The sequence below is a fragment of the Platichthys flesus genome, chromosome 17 (genome assembly GCF_949316205.1).
Source record: "Platichthys flesus chromosome 17, fPlaFle2.1, whole genome shotgun sequence".
Taxonomy (NCBI): domain Eukaryota; kingdom Metazoa; phylum Chordata; class Actinopteri; order Pleuronectiformes; family Pleuronectidae; genus Platichthys; species Platichthys flesus.
In genome coordinates, this window is record NC_084961.1 from 1,124,476 (window position 1) to 1,141,350 (window position 16,875).

Sequence of the window (16,875 nt, forward strand, 5' to 3'; positions counted from 1 at the left end):
CATCCGTCAGTGCGTTACATAAGGAAATGAATCTAACCTCATATTCACAACAGTAAAAACACATTTTAAATTTAAATATGAGAAGTAATAATGAAACCAGTAGAATCTGCTGGTTCCGTCTGCAGCAGCGACTCGGACACATCGACCCGGAGCTCCCAGCACATTCCCACTCTAAACCATTCACCTTACTGGTCTCTGTCCCACTGGTTCGACCCAAAGAAAACACATTACTGGAATTTATTGAGTGAAAAGTTTTCTTACCTGCTGAGAAGTTTGAAGTCTCCGAGCTGTTTAGTCCATTCAGCTGCTGATCAGCTTGAGGAGGATTGGCTTTGGGTGGATAATTTTAACTCTCTCTCTCTCTCTCTCTCTCTCTCTCTCTCTCTCTCTCTCTCTCTCTCTGTCTCTAACTCACACACACTGACACACACTGACACACATGGACACACGTTGACCCACATTGACACACATTGACATAATGCATTTCCTAACCTCTTATCCATCACAACTACACATGTAGAACCCTTTCTGCTTTGATCAGACTGAACCAGGAGGTTGTGTTTTCACCTCTGTATGTTTGTGTGTTTCTGTGTTCAGAAACACACAAAGTTGGAAAACACGAGGGACGAGTCAGAGAAGAGCTCGGTTCATTTATTCACAGACTCAGGTTGTTTGAGAAAGAAAGTTTGACACCAAACTTTCTTTGGGATTTACTGATCTTTAAAAAACAACCTAAACCTTAATTCTCTGAATCCTTCAACTACGTCTGAACCCTGATGAAGGATCAAATACTTTAAAATGTCCTTGCTCTTTAAGAGAAGCAGCAGTGGTTTGAATTCTGTATTTAAAACCCAGAGATCTGAGAGAACCAGTACAAATCAATGACGGATCATGGAAACCAGACCAGGAGACAAACTGGAGTAAGAATCTCAACTTCACTTATTAAATGTTCGTTTTTATAACTGGAAACATTTTTGTCTTCGATCGACTGAATTCCCAGAACTGAGTCAAACTGTGTTAATCGAGGATTCAGCTGAGCTTCACTGATCCGGACAGACACACACCTCCATGTTGACAGTGTCCGGCTCACCTGATTGGCCGACCGACAGACACACTAACGATGCCACCAGACGCACAACAACAACACACCTGCTGTGATTAAAGCTGTTTGGGTTTTATGGTGTTTTCAGAAAAGTGTTGACGTTAACATTTCAACCAAAGTTTGTAAAAACAAAAGAACAAGAAGATGGAGAATAAAAGAAAAATACACAAATACATACGAAAATAAAACAAAGGAAACAAGAGCTTTAGAAGTTAAAAGTTAAAAGTTACCAGAGGAAGTTTAGTGGAAACTAAGATGAAGGTTGTGAGGCCTGAAAATAAAAAAAGACGACATGACGGCTCCCAAAAGTGAGCCCAATCATCCTGGTCGCCCCCTGGTGGCTGGCTGCAGTGTAGGTCACAAACCCCGCCTCCTCCATGTAAGCAGATGGGACATGGAGCAAACTAAAAAATGTCAAAGTAGACGTCAGTTGTCTAACTCTCTCTGCACCACAGACTGTTTAAAGAAATCTGCTCATAGGTGACAAAATAACCCCTAACCCTATTGTCACAAACGACAGGAGGAACACACGATTCCAAACACACAACTTTACTTTATAATATAATAAAATGTAAAAAGAGAACACCTGTGTTATAACCCTAACCCTGTTAAAGTCATGCTGTAGTGCTCTTGTGTGAAAGGACAGCTTCCTGCCTCCCTGTCTCCTCCTGCCTCCCTGTCTCCTCCCTGTCTCCTCCCTGTCTCCTCCTGCCTCCCTGTCTCCTCCCTGTCTCCTCCCTGTCTCCTCCTGCCTCCCTGTCTCCTCCCTGTCTCCTCCCTGTCTCCTCCCTGTCTCCTCCCTGTCTCCACCTGCCTCCCTGTCTCCTCCCTTTCTCCTCCTGCCTCCCTGTCACCTCCCTGTCTCCTCCCTGTCTCCTCCTGTCTCCTCCTGCAGCTCCTGTCTCCCTGTCTCCTTCTGCAGCTCCTGTCTCCCTGTCTCCTCCCTGTCTCCTCCTGCCTCCCTGTCTCCTCCCTGTCTCCTCCCTGTCTCCTCCTGCCTCCCTGTCTCCTCCCTGTCTCCTGCCTCCCTGTCTCCTCCCTGTCTCCTCCCTGTCTCCTCCTGCCTCCCTGTCTCCTCCTGCAGCTCCTGCCTCCCTGTCTCCTCCCTTCCTCCTCCCTGTCTCCTCCCTGTCTCCTCCCTGTCTCCTCCTGCCTCCCTGTCTCCTCCTGCAGCTCCTGCCTCCCTGTCTCCTCCCTGTCTCCTCCCTGTCTCCTCCCTGTCTCCTCCTGCCTCCCTGTCTCCTCCTGCAGCTCCTGCCTCCCTGTCTCCTCCCTTCCTCCTCCCTGTCTCCTCCCTGTCTCCTCCCTGTCTCCTCCTGCCTCCCTGTCTCCTCCTGCAGCTCCTGCCTCCCTGTCTCCTCCCTGTCTCCTCCCTGTCTCCTCCCTGTCTCCTCCCTGTCTCCTCCCTGTCTCCTCCCTGTGTCCTCCCTGTCTCCTCCCTGCCTCCCTGTCTCCTCCTGAGTGACAGTTGAGTTTCAGTCAGACAGAATCAAAGCTGTTCTGTGGACCGAGCTCCGGGTGGTGAACGAGGAGTGTGGGAGAGTGAGAAGCTTTCTGTGGATCCTCCTGACGTCTACTGAGCATCAGCAGAGCTCTGAGCTTCACACTGGAAATAATGATCTGCATCACAACACACATATTCATTATTCATGATGCCAGGGAAACAGTTTAAGTAATTCTGAGACCCTGATGTCATGAGGAAGCTCCAGCGTCATCAGGACATTTCACAGCTCACCAGGGGGTCTGGACCTCTCCTGGTTCTAAGCAGGTTTCATAAGCCGGTCGCAGGCCGACCTTCTGACCCCGGTCAGGCTAAATCCAGGTCCGGGGCCCTCCTCTGACCCGGCAGCACCTCACTGGGAGGATCACCTTCAGATTAGGTCCCGTGGTAAAACCCACAGCTGCCGTGAATATAGAACCAGGTTTCTGCCAGTTGGGTGTTTGGAGTCGGTTTGAATTCTTCAACTTCTTCATCTTTAGTATCGAGTGTTTGAGAAACGTTTCAAATAATGTAAACCTCAGAACAGGTAAAAACCCAGGATCAGGATTTTTGTTTCCTGATTTTGGCCCGCATTTCCTGCTGTCGCCTAGCAACAGGGCAGACACACAGTTCTTGTGTTGTGTTAAATGTTGTGTTGAAGGAACAGAAGCTTTTCTCTGCTGCAGAGTGAGTCCTCTGAAAATGACACACACACGCTGCATCTGATTCAACGTTTAACAATTAATACATCTGAATTAATTGATATGCAGATGAATGAATTACCCTTCAGGAAGATGGATTGTCGGTGGAGAAACGGCACAAATAATTATTCAGTTTTTCCAACAGGCAGCACAAGTGTTGAAGAATGATTCTCTTTACAGAGCAACTCTCTTGGTCCAGAGCTGCTGAACGATTTGATCCCACCAACTATGAATACATTTTTATATTTCTGTTGGATCTAGAAAAACTGGCTCTCATAAAACATTTGATTGACGGCTCAGGAGCAGCACGTCCACAGAGTGTCCTCGCCCAGCATCCTCATCGAGCGTCCTCACAGAGCGTCCTCACAGAGCGTCCTCACCAAGTGTCCTCAACAAGTGTCCTCGCCAAGCATCCTCATCAAGCGTCCTCACAGAGCGTCCTCAGAGAGCGTCCTCACAGAGCGTCCTCACCAAGTGTCCTCACCAAGTGTCCTCAACAAGTGTCCTCGCCAAGCATCCTTATCGAGTGTCCTCACAGAGCGTACTCACAGAGCGTACTCACCGAGCGTCCTCACCAAGCATCCTGACAGAGCATCCTCACAGAGCATCCTCACTGAGCATCCTCACCGAGTGTCCTCAAAGAGCGTCCTCACAGAGCGTTCCCAATAGAGCGTCCCCACAGAGCGTCCTCACAGGGTGTCCTCACAGAGCGTCCCCACAGAGCAGCCTCACAGAGTGTACTCACAGAGCATCCTCATAGAGTGTCCTCACCAAGTGTCCTCACCGAGCGTTCTTCCCGAGCGTCATCACAGAGCACTCTCACAGAGTGTCCTCCCTGAGCGTCCTCGCCCAGCATCCTCATCGAGCGTCCTCACAGAGCGTCCTCACAGAGCGTCCTCACCAAGTGTCCTCAACAAGTGTCCTCGCCAAGCATCCTCATCAAGCGTCCTCACAGAGCGTCCTCACCAAGTGTCCTCAACAAGTGTCCTCGCCAAGCATCCTCATCAAGCGTCCTCACAAAGCGTCCTCACAGAGCGTCCTCACAGAGCGTCCTCACCAAGTGTCCTCACCAAGTGTCCTCAACAAGTGTCCTCGCCAAGCATCCTTATCGAGCGTCCTCACAGAGCGTACTCACAGAGCGTACTCACCGAGCGTCCTCACCAAGCATCCTGACAGAGCATCCTCACAGAGCGTCCTCGCTGAGCATCCTCACCGAGTGTCCTCACAGAGCGTCCTCACAGAGCGTTCCCAATAGAGCGTCCCCACAGAGCGTCCTCACAGGGTGTCCTCACAGAGCGTCCCCACAGAGCAGCCTCACAGAGTGTACTCACAGAGCATCCTCATAGAGTGTCCTCACCAAGTGTCCTCACCGAGCGTTCTTCCCGAGCGTCATCACAGAGCACTCTCACAGAGTGTCCTCCCTGAGCGTCCTCACCCAGCATCCTCACCAAGCATCCTCACAGAGCATCCTCACAGAGCGTCCTCACCGAGCATCCTCACCGAGCGTCCTCACAGAGCGTCCTCACAGAGCGTCCCCACAGAGCATCCTCACAGGGCGTCTTCACAGAGGGTCCTCACCAAGCGTCCTCACAGAGCGTCCTCACTGAGCATCCTCACCGAGTGTCCTCACAGAGCGTCCTCACAGAGCGTTCCCAATAGAGCGTCCCCACAGAGCGTCCTCACAGGGTGTCCTCACAGAGCGTCCTCACAGAGCGTCCCCACAGAGCATCCTCACAGAGCGTCCTCACAGAGCGTCCTCACAGAGTGTACTCACAGAGCATCCTCATAGAGTGTCCTCACCAAGTGTCCTCACTGAGCGTTCTTCCCGAGCATCATCACAGAGCACTCTCACAGACCGTCCTCCCTGAGCGTCCTCACCCAGCATCCTTACCAAGCATCCTCACAGAGCATCCTCACAGAGCGTCCTCACCTAGCGTCCTCACAGAGCGTCCTCACCAAGTGTCCTCACAGAGCGTCCTAACAGAGCGTCCTCACAGAGCGTCCTCACCAAGCGTCCTCACAGAGCGTCCTAACAGAGCGTCCTCACAGAGCGTCCTCACAGAGCGTCCTAACAGAGCGTCCTCACAGAGCGTCCTCACAGAGCGTCCTCACAGAGCGTCCTAACAGAGCGTCCTAACAGAGCGTCCTCACAGAGCGTCCTCACAGAGCGTCCTCACAGATCTTGGTTTTCCTCTAAGTTGCTTTTTTGTTGATTTTCCAGAGAATAATTTATGAATCTTAATGATTTAAAATAAATCTAATAAATTAAGGAGACTGAAGAGTTTGTGCAATTTGATGCAGATCCAAATAATATTAAAATTATGAATTTGACCTTTACTTTAAATTTCTCCAAGCCTTTATAAAGCTGGTTTTCACAATAAAGGCCTGTGTGGTAATATCGTGCTGCTGTGTGAAAACCCTTTTGTTCTGTTAATAATCACCGTGACACATCATCAGAACCTGAACGTTTCCTTTTGATGATCTGAACCCAGACCTGCAGGTCATCACTGACGCAGGAAGATGATTGGCTCTAATTGTCTTTTACACAACAGCAGCTGAAGATGGAGCCAGCGGCTGGAACACAAGGTCACACAAAAGAAGAACGTGAAGAACACAATGTTGGTGTGAGTGTGTCACACAGAGGACTGAGCTGCTGCCATCGTCTCCACTTGTTCTCTTAACACAGTTTTCAGAGCTTTCCTGTTTCCTCTGGTTTTGAGCTGTGATGATTATCTCTTCATCTCTTTCTGCATCACGCTCTTCATCTTCCAGCCAGAGGAGGAGTCCTGGTTATAGATTCTGCCAAGAGACACAGCACTGCTCTTATTGTTGTAGCCTTATGTTCTTTATTATAATATTACATTTATCATTTTAAGAGTTTCTGTGAGATCATAGAAGCCTTGATCTGTATCTTCAGTCAGAAACTCATGTGTTGAGGTGGAAACCTTCTGAAGATCTTCACCAGTCGTTCAATCTAAAACACGACCTCTTCTGTTTGACCTAAACCTGTTCGATGTAAACTCGTGTTCTTCTCTGTTTCTGCTGATTAATAAACGTATCAGCTGATAACTCTGGATCCTCAGGCTCCGGCTCAGCCGTGAGGACACGTCTCCTCCTCCTCCGTCCTCCACTTCCTTCTCCTCCTCACGTCCAGTCCTCTGTGTCTCTGACCTTCCACACTCAGTGTTTATCACCATTCAGGGCACAACTGACTGCAGCTCGCCCCCCCCCCTGTCTCTCTCCCTCTCAATTTAAATAGACCAAATTGAACATACATTGATTTCAGTGCCTTAAATAATCCTGATTAAATAACATGTGTAAATATAAACTTTATCCAGTTTGTTGAATTCTTTCCTGGCTCCAAGTTTCATAGAATCCTGCTCAGTAGTTTTTTGTGTAATCTTACCGACAGACACACAAACCAACCGACAACAAACTGACTGAGCTGAAGGTAACACAAGCTGCTGCTCTCTGACAGACACTGGTTCTTCTTCGTTGGTGTTAATTCTTGATAATACTACTGGTATTAATACTTCTACTCATGGTCTTGGTTCTTTCTCGTTAAGGGAAACAATGGTTTGACTCAGATTTCTCAACACAACGTCCAACGTCTTGTTTTGCATTTCCACTGGAAGCTCCGCCCACTTTTTGACTCGTCTCATTCGAGTGATGCAAAAACGTACTCGTCAACACAATCAGCTCAGATTCTACTTGTTCAAAATGCTTTTGTTTACGTATTAATGAACCTTCGGGAAAACAACAACATTAATATTTCAAATCTGATTCTTGTTCAGACTTTAAAAAGTCTTCAAAGCTTCTAACACAACATCCAAACGACTGCAGACGTCACAACTTCACGTGTTCTTCTGAATCAGGCTGGTCTCATCACAAACTATTAGGAAATGCTTCTAAAGGTAATTCAATAGAGTTCGTATGAATTCCACTAAATTGTGAGTCAGGAGGCTGGGGTCACCTGACCTATCCGCTTCTCTCTTCATGAAAACAAAAAACAGTGCGGACATTCATCTAACCCTAACACTAATATGAAGAATACATATGAAGTCTGCACCACGTGATTCAGCTGAGTGACAGCTGCCTGAATCAGCTGTTCCTGAACCTGCTGGTCTGGGAACGGAGGAGCCTGTAGCGCCTCCCAGAGGGTGGGAGGGCAAACAGGCTCAGACTGGGTTGTGAGAAATTGGGTTATTAATGAACAAAGATGTGTCTTACTTGGTCCGAAGTGAAACATATGATTGTGTATAAAGCACACAAACACATTTTGAACATATCTGGACATTAAATACCACTTAGAACAGATTTGATCCAGCTTGGATCTCAAAGGGGTCTGAGAAAGTCCACCCCAGAGGGCCTGTGTCTGGAGCAAGATGAAATGTAAACTTTGTCATAGAAAAAAAGTAAAGACATCATCGTAAAGGTCGTGACCTCGGGAGAAACATTATGTCAGTGGGAAAATTGTGGATGGCTCCTGCTCCTGAGGGATGACCTTTGAACCTTGCACCTGAGTCAGTTTTGAAGGCTTACAGGATGGAAACTCAATATGCAACAGTCATGGTATGACCTGTGTGGAATTGTCTTGAGCTCCACTGCCATAGCCCAATGCAAACTATGGGGGGCGCCACTGAGTAGGATAGAACCTTGGAAAAACTAGATTTGACCATTTTATTAGTAATTAAAACTAAATCTGACTAAACAGGTGTCTTTCTCACAACAAAAAAAATGTGAATGATTCCTTACGAAAATTTTGACACAACTTTTAATACGATACCTAAGGAACTGTTACATGAGACCACGTTGTCTGAATCGATGTCTCGGACCATGTGACCCAACCAGCAGCCAACCAGCAGCTCTCGAGGTGTTGAATGTACAAATCCCTCTTGAATCAGTGGGAACGGAGACATGAGCCTGACAGCCGGGGGGGCGGGGGGGGGGGGGGGGGTGGTGGGGCTGCAGCCCTTTCCCCTGGGTCGGCTTTAATGTCATTAACAGGTGGGGGGCAAAAATAGATAGAGGATGCATGAGATGCACATGCACACACACACACACACACTTGAGGAGATGGGGTTGTGTGTGTGTGTGTGTGTGTGATTCATTTTCACTCAGGAACATTTTCGAGCTGCGACACTCGTCCATGTTGTCGTAAACACACATTCACTAACAGAAACCACAGTGAGGCTGCGCACGCACACACAGACACACACACGAGCCATTCTCTCTCTCTCTCTCTCTTGCGCGCATGCACACGCGTACACACACACACACACACACACACACACGTCCTCTCTCAGCCTGACCACCGAGCCACTTCGACCTCCGCCCCCTTCTCCCCTCCCTCGACCATCCACCTCTCCTCTCCCCTTCTCTCTCTCTCTCTCCCTCTCTCTTCTCCCTCTCTCTCTCTCCCTCTCTCTTCTCCCTCTCTCTCTCTCTCTCTCTCTCTCTCTCTCCTCTCCCTCTCTCTCCTCTCCCTCTCTCCTCTCTCTCTCTCTCTCTCCCTCTCTCTCCTCCCTCTCTCTCCTCTCCCTCTCTCCTCTCCCTCTCTCTCTCTCTCCCTCTCTCTCCTCTCCCTCTCTCCTCTCCCTCTCTCTCCTCTCCTCGCCTCACCCTCCGTCACGCCGAGCAGAACCACACACACTCAGAAACCAGGTCAGCGACTTGTTAATATCGTTGTTGTGACGTTTGTGAAGTGGCGGCGAGCGTTGGTGACGCCCGTGTGCAGCACGTGTTGAAGAATGGAGAGAATCGCATGTTTGACTCCAGCATGACGTCATGTGGCTGCTGAACTCCTTTGATTTGAGGGGGTGGGCTGGTGTTGGTGTTGGTGGGGGGGGGGGGTGTAATAAAGCTGCCCTGGCCTCTTCTTCGAGCCCCCCCCCTGTGCCGAGCGAGTCCAGGTCGTGTCTGTGTGACACAGGAACTTCACTCTCGCTGCCGATTCCACGACGGCTTATTTTTGGAGCCAGTCGGAGGATATTTTGAGAGTCGACTCGTGAATCGAGGTCTCGGCGCCATAATGAGTTTCTTCCTTGTGCCTCGGACGCCGCATTTCCACCGTGTCCAACCGGATTCCTTATAAGGAAGGTCGTGGTCGGGTCTGATGAGTGAGGACAGTTTCCTTCACACAGGTACCAGGACACTTCAGATCCGATCCTCTCTGCTCGTTCAGTCTGCTTCTTCTTCATCAAACTCAGAATGACACACTTTCATTGCTGCCATTTTAACAATCTGCTTTCATGTGAACAGAGAATCTGTGATTTAACCATGAAATGATGAAACAGGCGAGTTGGTGACAACAAACCACGAACAACAGTGTTTCCCCAAGTAGCACAACTCTTCAGCTTCAACCCGATGGAGAGGCTGCAGGTTTGATGCTGACATCTAACACATGCACCTGCTGAGGAGCCTTTGAGCAACACATCGCCTCCTCGCCCTGCTGCTATCATGACCGCTGAAGGAAACTAGAACGTGAACTTTGACCCGAAGCATCGACACAGTTCTCAGAGTTTTGATGAGCTGACGAACGTTGAGACAAATGGATCTGATGAATATGAATTGTAATTGAGAACAAAGCATCTTGTTTATTAAGGAATTGTTTGTGATTTGACGCGTTTCTTTAAATTCTGCAAACGTCTTATTTCAAACGAACTTCAAATCAGAACTTTCCTCTCGTCTCGTGTCACACGAATCTTAAAATCATTGTCCTAGTAAATAACAAGAAATCAGGTCATTTTGATTTTGATATCTGGTTATATAAGATGTGCCATTAACAGTTGTTGGAGAGCTTCCCTGCTAACGAGCCCCAACTTGCTCGTTAGCTCGTTAACGAGGCGGGCGCTGATGAAGTGTTGTTCCCCCCCCGGGAGGATATCCTTGGTTTTGCCAAGAGGCCGAGTTGTGTGTCTGTTGTCACCACGTCGTGCAGGAACGCGTGAGGACAGCTGCCTCGCTCGCCCTCAGACACAAAGACGTTAACTTCCACGTCGTCTGCAGCGAGTGTACGTGACTCCTCCCCCAGAGCGCGTAGTCTCACGTGATTGGTCGATGGCCTGAACCTGTTCGGTGTCTCTATGCCGCCGAGGTGCCGAGGCGTCTCGGAATAGACGGCAGGTTGTGATTTCACTATGTCACACAACATCTGAAAATAGACGAGGGATTGTGATTCTACTGTGTTAAGGGTTTGTGTGTTGCATCACGTTTCAGGTACAGAGAAGAAGAGGAGAAGAAACGATGATCTGAGATCTGCACACGTTGTTTAAAGTTTGTTCTCACTGCACAAAGTGGAAAAGTGACTCCAGTCTATTTCGTTTACTGGCACAAACTTTATTGAAACGTGATGTTTTACACGTCAGAGATTCAAACTGAAGGATCAACAGGTGTTTCCTCATTGAGACGAGAAGCAACAACCAGGTGTAAATATGATTTGAGGTCCTGATCCCAGATGAAACACATCTTTATGTTTCTTCCACTGCAAAGTGATTGACTCTGTGTTTTCTGCTCATCTTTCCACTTGGATCTTGATACTTTAACTTGAACGTCTTCGATAATGTGATAAAAATCTCCACTGACCAAACAACCTGCTGCTCCAATGTCTTTAATATCATAAACATCATTTCCTCTTCTTCACACAAAACTTATAATTCATTGCCTTGTTTTCATTTGAAAACTCTAAAATGTGTGAAATCATTTGTGTGAGAAAAGAACTTAGTTTCATGAAACCATCAGAAACACACGTCACTAATAATAGAACTTTCTCTTTCTCTCTTTCTCTCTCACCTTTAGGGAGGATCCCGTCTTTTGACCCCTGACCTCTTCCTCTCTCCCTGGACACATTTTTCCTCACATCTGCTCTAACTCCTCCGTCTGACTTTCTTTTTTAAAATGATTAACTCATCAGTTCTGCAGCTGTCGTCCAAGCCGCCATTTTTTCTGGAGCTTTCTCTCAAGAGGAAGTTGATTCCCGTCTTTTCCTGTTAAAGACGATTTGTTACTCAGGAAAGTTTTTGGGTTTGAATTTTGTCTTTTGTTTTTTTCCATTTCACTTTTTTTTGGGGTTAATTATACTGTTGGATTTAATTCAGTCTGTTTCTCTACCTCTTTGTCTCCTCCTCCTCTTTCTGATGCTGCTCTTTGTCGTTTTCTCTCTGGACACAAACTGAGAACACACAACCTCTGAGTTTCACTTAGTCTGTGGCTGGAGTGGACGGCACAGCTCGCTCTCAGTTGTGTAGTTGTTATATGTGGTCAACCTTTTTTGTGACGGACATGGAGGGCGGTGCACAAGGAGGAGCGTCCCAGGGGATGGCCGGCCTGATGACCGGGCGCACCACGTTCGGGGGGAACAAGCGGCGCAGGACCACGTCAGCCGGACACAGCATGAGCGAGGCCCAGGAGGGGAAGGTGAGTGCTTCACCTGGTGGGAGTTCTGTCCCTCTGATGGAACCAGTCAGTCAACAGCTGCTGGTCCACCGGCCAGGAGACACAGTGGAAGGAGAGGAAGGACTTCTAATGATAGAAGATACATGTTTGTGTGAAACATGAAGTTATAGAAGGAACAGGGAGCAGAACATGACCAGAAAGGTAGAGTGTCCATAGAAGAACCTTCTGAAGAACCAGGAGAACCATTAAAACCTCCAGAACAACAGTAGAAGCCTTGCTATGACCATGATAAGCTCCAGAGGACTAATATAACCTCCTGAAGAACCACAAGAACCATTAAAACCTCCAGAACAACAGTAGAAGCCTTGCCATGACCGTGATGTGCTCCAGAGGACTAATAGAACCTCCTGAAGAACCACAAGAACCATTAAAACCTCCAGAACCTCAGTAGAACAGTCCGAATAATCGTTAGAACCTTCATGTGACTCGTAGTCCTCTGGCAGAAGACGAGTTGTCCTCTCTGTGTTTTCTGTGAATCATGTTCGACGTCACAAACAGAAAGAGAAGAGCAGGAGGAGAATGATGATTTTAAAATCCAGATGTGAGGTCTGCAGGTGGATCTATTCTGATGGCTGCTGATAGAAACCAGATAGTTGTGTTTATGTGTGTTTAGTCTCCGCTTGACACTGACTCAGTTGTGTGTTGTGTTTCCGTCACCAGATCAAGTTGGCGTTCTTCGTGGCCATCGTGGGCGTGGTCCTCACGGTGCTCGGCGTGGGGACGGAGTTCTGGGTGGAGCTGTCGGCGCCGAAGACTTTTTACAACAATCAGGTGAAGCTCAGGTTCTCTGCTCCCTCACACTCACACACTGCACTCTGAGATCACCCTCCTGATGTGGTGTTGTTGAACCTCTCTGATCCCAGACCTGTCTCACGGCTCACTACGGCCTGTGGAAGGGCTGCACCAAGACGCTGTGGGTGGCCGACATCGACCCGGAGAGGGAGAGCTGCGGACCGGCCGAGCTGCACGGAGGTGACCCAGTGGCCGAGGGACTGGTCTCAGTGGGAGGATGGATGAGGGAGGGAGGGAAGGAGGGAGGGAGCGAGGGAGGGGATGATTGACGGCTGACTGACTGGAGGGAGGTGTGAATGGGTGCCCCCCCCCCCCCCCGACTCAGTGTCCAGACAAGTAGAGCTGGACTCAGAGAATGACTTGATGAACAGACTAACTGCTGAGTCACTGTCTGAGGAAAGAGAGAGTCCACAAGATGCATCAAAATACACAGTTTAAGATAAGAAAACTTAATTTCTTTCAGTACTTTATATGTAAATCAATATTCCAGTTGTCCTGAAAGTCTCCCTGCAGGTTTCCTGAAGGTGCCTGAGCTGTTAAAGGATTAAGAACTTCTGCTTTGGACGTTCTGTGAAAATATGATCAGAGCTATGTTCAGTATTTGTTCTCTTTTCTGTGACTCACCTGTTTCAACGCCCTCTGTGGGAGAGTGACTCACATAGAAAGCAAAAGAGAGATGTCCAGTGTGTGTGTGTCTGTATGTGTGTGTGTGTGTGTGTGTGTGTGTGTGTGTGTGTGTGTGTGTGTGTTTGTCGTCTGGTCCAGACAGGATGTGTGTTTGACTTTCAGCTAAACAAGTGGGAGAGTTTCACAGGGTCAGTGGTTCAGTGGGTCTGTGTGTCGCCCGGGGGACGCACAACAAAAACAGACACAACAGACAAATCACAGTCTGGGACGGTGAGAGCTGGGGGGGGGGCAATCGACCCAAAGGTTAATGAGTCCTTCCTTAACCCCCCCCCCCCTCCCTTCCACCAGGATTAAATCTATTAGGCTGAATAGTTTTTGTGTAATTCTGTTAATTGGCAGACAAACGACCAAGAAAGTAAAATTTGGAATATTAGCTCACAGAAGTTTTTTGTTATCTGTCAAAGTGTAGATCTTAATTTTTCAAACACATTCAGAAACAACACAAATTGCTTTAATCTTCAACACTAATGGACAATAAAAACAAAATCAAAATTCCAAAGTTTTAAATATCAATCAGTGCCCAGACCTTCACAGAGTGCAGCTCCTGTTGCACTCTGTGTTTATTAAGAAAGACGTGAACCCCCCCCCCCCCCCCCCCCCCCCCCCCCCCGGCTGAATGTGACGTGTTGTTCCTCGGACCTGCTGAGTTCTCCTGGAGGATTCAGGTGAACACATGGTCGCTGGTCCACGAGAGGAAAAGTCCAATCACCGTCCGACACCTTCACTGCCTGGATTCAATCGATGGAGATCAGAGGACGAGCTTTTGATCGCACTAATGAAGAGTGGTGTGTGTGTGTGTGTGTGTGTGTGTGCGTGTTCCAACTGCTCATGTGCTGAAATGTGCGAGTGAACAGGCCGAGGTGTCACAATCTATTCCACGACCAGACTCTAATTACTGTAACACATCCTCAAGACGGCGCCGGGTTCTCACCTTGAGCTCGCCACGGACGTTCACGCCTGATTATCTTTGACGGAGAGAATAATTGAAAGTAAAGTGTAACAGGGAGTGGGGGTGGGGGGGTGGGGGGGGGAGCTTCATTGAGTTGCAGCCGAGACAGATTCTCTCTCTCTTCCATCTTTCTCCTCTCTCAGAATCCAACTGCACCTACTTCAAGTTCTTCACCACCGGAGAGAACGCCGTGATGTTCCAGAAGACGACGCAGAAGAGTGAGTCACTCCCCTCCTCACCCCCCCCCCCCCCTGCCCGCCCACTCCCTCGCTTCTCTGCCCCTTCCTCCTCTCCTGCTCTCTCTTTACTCCTCAGCTCCATCATGTCTGTCATCTCTCCCTCCTCTGCTCCTCTCGTCCATCCCTTCACCTCCCCCCCCACGCTCGCTCTCACGTTCACCCCCGTCTGCTCTGGTTGGAATCTGTTCCTCCCACGCTGCGGTCGAGTGTCTCCACGATGTGCTCAGATCACAGACACACACAGACACACACAGACACACACAGACACACACTTCATCGTTGACATAAAGCAACGTGATATTTGTGTCCTTGTGTTTAAGGTCATAGAAGAAGGTCACAGCCATTTTCTGCTAATAAAACCCAACCAGCTGTTTCAATCCGATCCCTCTGACGTGTTGTTCTCACCTGTGCAGACCTGAACGTGGCGGCGGCCATGTTGGTGATGTTCAGCCTCTTCCTCATGGTGATGGGCGCCATCTGCATCGTCATGGCTCTGAGTAAAGAAATCCTCTTCTTCTTGAAGCCGGCGTCGATCTGCTTCATCCTGTCAGGTGAGAGACAACACGCCGACAGACCTTTCCCTCAGGAGCCCTGCTGACCTCTGACCTCTGACCTCTGTGTGATCAGGCGCCCTGGTGCTCCTCTCCCTCATGGTGTTCCACCAGTCGGTCCTCGCTCTCCTGGCCAGCGACCACACGGTTCCTCTCCACCACGAGCTCTCCTGGTCCGTGTCGTGCATCGGCTGCGCGGGCGCCGTCCTGGTGGTGGGGGGGGCCCTCTTCCTGCTGCTGGCGCTGCCCGTCAGCCCCTGGCAGAGGTGCCTCCCTCAGAAGGACAGCAGCAGCTAGTGGCCCGGAGGTGCTGGTGCGCTTCAGGTTTCCCAAAGACGTCTCAGCAAACGGAGATGACCTCGTCTGAATATGTGAAGGAGTCATGAGTAACATTTTTAATAAACTTAATTAACCTTCTGCTCGCTTTGCACATTAAATTAATATTTAATGAAGAACAACTTGTTTTTTGTTGATCATCTGTAAACTCTACTGGTAAAAGTCAAACCGACATCTTATTGAGTGAAGCTGATTCAGCGAGTTAGCTTCAGTGGGATCTGAGGTCTGGGACGTGTTTGGGAAACGGTCCTGAATTGTCTTACTTCACTGCTCGTCCTCGTCTCCCGGCTCCTCGATACGAGCTCAGTGTCACACGTCCCCTGAAGAAGCAGCTTGAAGCAACACTGAGCAGCTTCCAGTCACTTCTCACTGAGCAACAGCATCAATTCTTCATGTTTCACAGTTTCCCGCTGAATTTTGGAGATGAACTCTGGTTTTTAATAACTTCAGAGTGATTTGAACTGATCTCAGTTCAGCTTCACTCTTCAGCTGGAGCTGGTTGTGACAGTCTGTGATGCTCAGGGAGAGAAGGAGGAAACTCTCTCGTGTTGCTTCAAGTTCAAATCTATAATCTATCCGTATTTCATGCAATCATTAAATATGTATGGAGGTGATTTAAATCATCATCTTATGAACCTCTATTTTCACTAAATGGAAAAAAGTAGTAGTTTAACTTTTATATTTATATTTTTAAATTAGAAATTTGTTGTGTCTGCTCCACGTGTGCTTATAACAGATATATTAATAGTAAAAATGTAAAAATTGATGGCAAACAATAAATATTTATCAAAAACGACATTCCTGTTTCCTCACGTCACTGACGACCGACAACACAAACACAAACTGAATGAACAGTTCATTTACCTCCAGTATGAGAAACCAGTTAAGATCACTGGTGGATGTTTTGTCAATAAAAGAATATTCAGGATAGATTTTTGTAATTGATTTTCATTCATTCCAGGTTTTGTATTTATGATCTGTGACGGCTCCTCGTCAGATAAACACTGTGCAGCATCGTGAGAAGAATCCAGACGACACAAGTTCACCTCACTGTCTCTCTCTCTCTCTCTCTCTCTCTCTCTCTCTCTCGTTCTACACTCGCCACACGTTCTCCGCCTCCTCAGGAGAAACGGTTCCACCTCATGGAGGAAGTGACTCGTCCTCTCTGAACTCCTGTGTCATTAAGATACAGGTTATAGTTGGATCCATGGTGTTGTCTGATAACCGGTTGTTACCAGATGTCGTCTTTGATAAAGCGATGAAGTGACTTTTCCAGTGTGATGTTGTGTTGCTGCGTGTTGTGAGGTTATTAGACCGAGTGCACGTGGTTTGATTAGAGCTGATAATCAAACAGGAGCAGACGCTGGAGAGGCTTCTGAAAACTACAGGAAATAACTTGAGTTGTAATGTTCAGAGACAAGACGCGGTCAAACAAGCACGCCGAGCCAGCAGGTGGCGATAGAAGCGTCTCTCTGAAGCGTCTCTTTGCAGCGTCTCTCTGAAGCGTCTCTTTGCAGCGTGTCTCTGAAGCGTGTCTCTGAAGCGTCTCTTTGCAGTGTGTCTCTGAAGCGTCTCTTTGCAGCA

The 16,875-nt window shown here is 48.3% G+C and overlaps 1 protein-coding gene across 2 annotated transcripts; it reads left to right on the plus strand.

Moving 5' to 3' along the window:
- The first annotated feature begins 8,803 nt into the window (after window positions 1-8,803).
- Window positions 8,804-16,089, plus strand: LOC133971975 (voltage-dependent calcium channel gamma-6 subunit-like). 2 transcript variants are annotated; one of them, XM_062409129.1, is made up of 7 exons: window positions 8,804-8,947; window positions 11,081-11,698; window positions 12,398-12,508; window positions 12,601-12,709; window positions 14,309-14,383; window positions 14,818-14,955; window positions 15,032-16,089. In XM_062409129.1, exons 2-7 carry the CDS (start codon window positions 11,537-11,539, stop codon window positions 15,250-15,252), a joined length of 816 nt encoding a protein of 271 aa, XP_062265113.1. In that variant the 5' UTR covers window positions 8,804-8,947; window positions 11,081-11,536; the 3' UTR covers window positions 15,253-16,089. The 2 variants fall into 2 exon arrangements, with proteins under 2 accessions (XP_062265113.1, XP_062265114.1); XM_062409130.1 differs by lacking the exon at window positions 8,804-8,947 and adding an exon at window positions 9,191-9,426.
- Window positions 16,090-16,875: the final 786 nt, after the last annotated feature.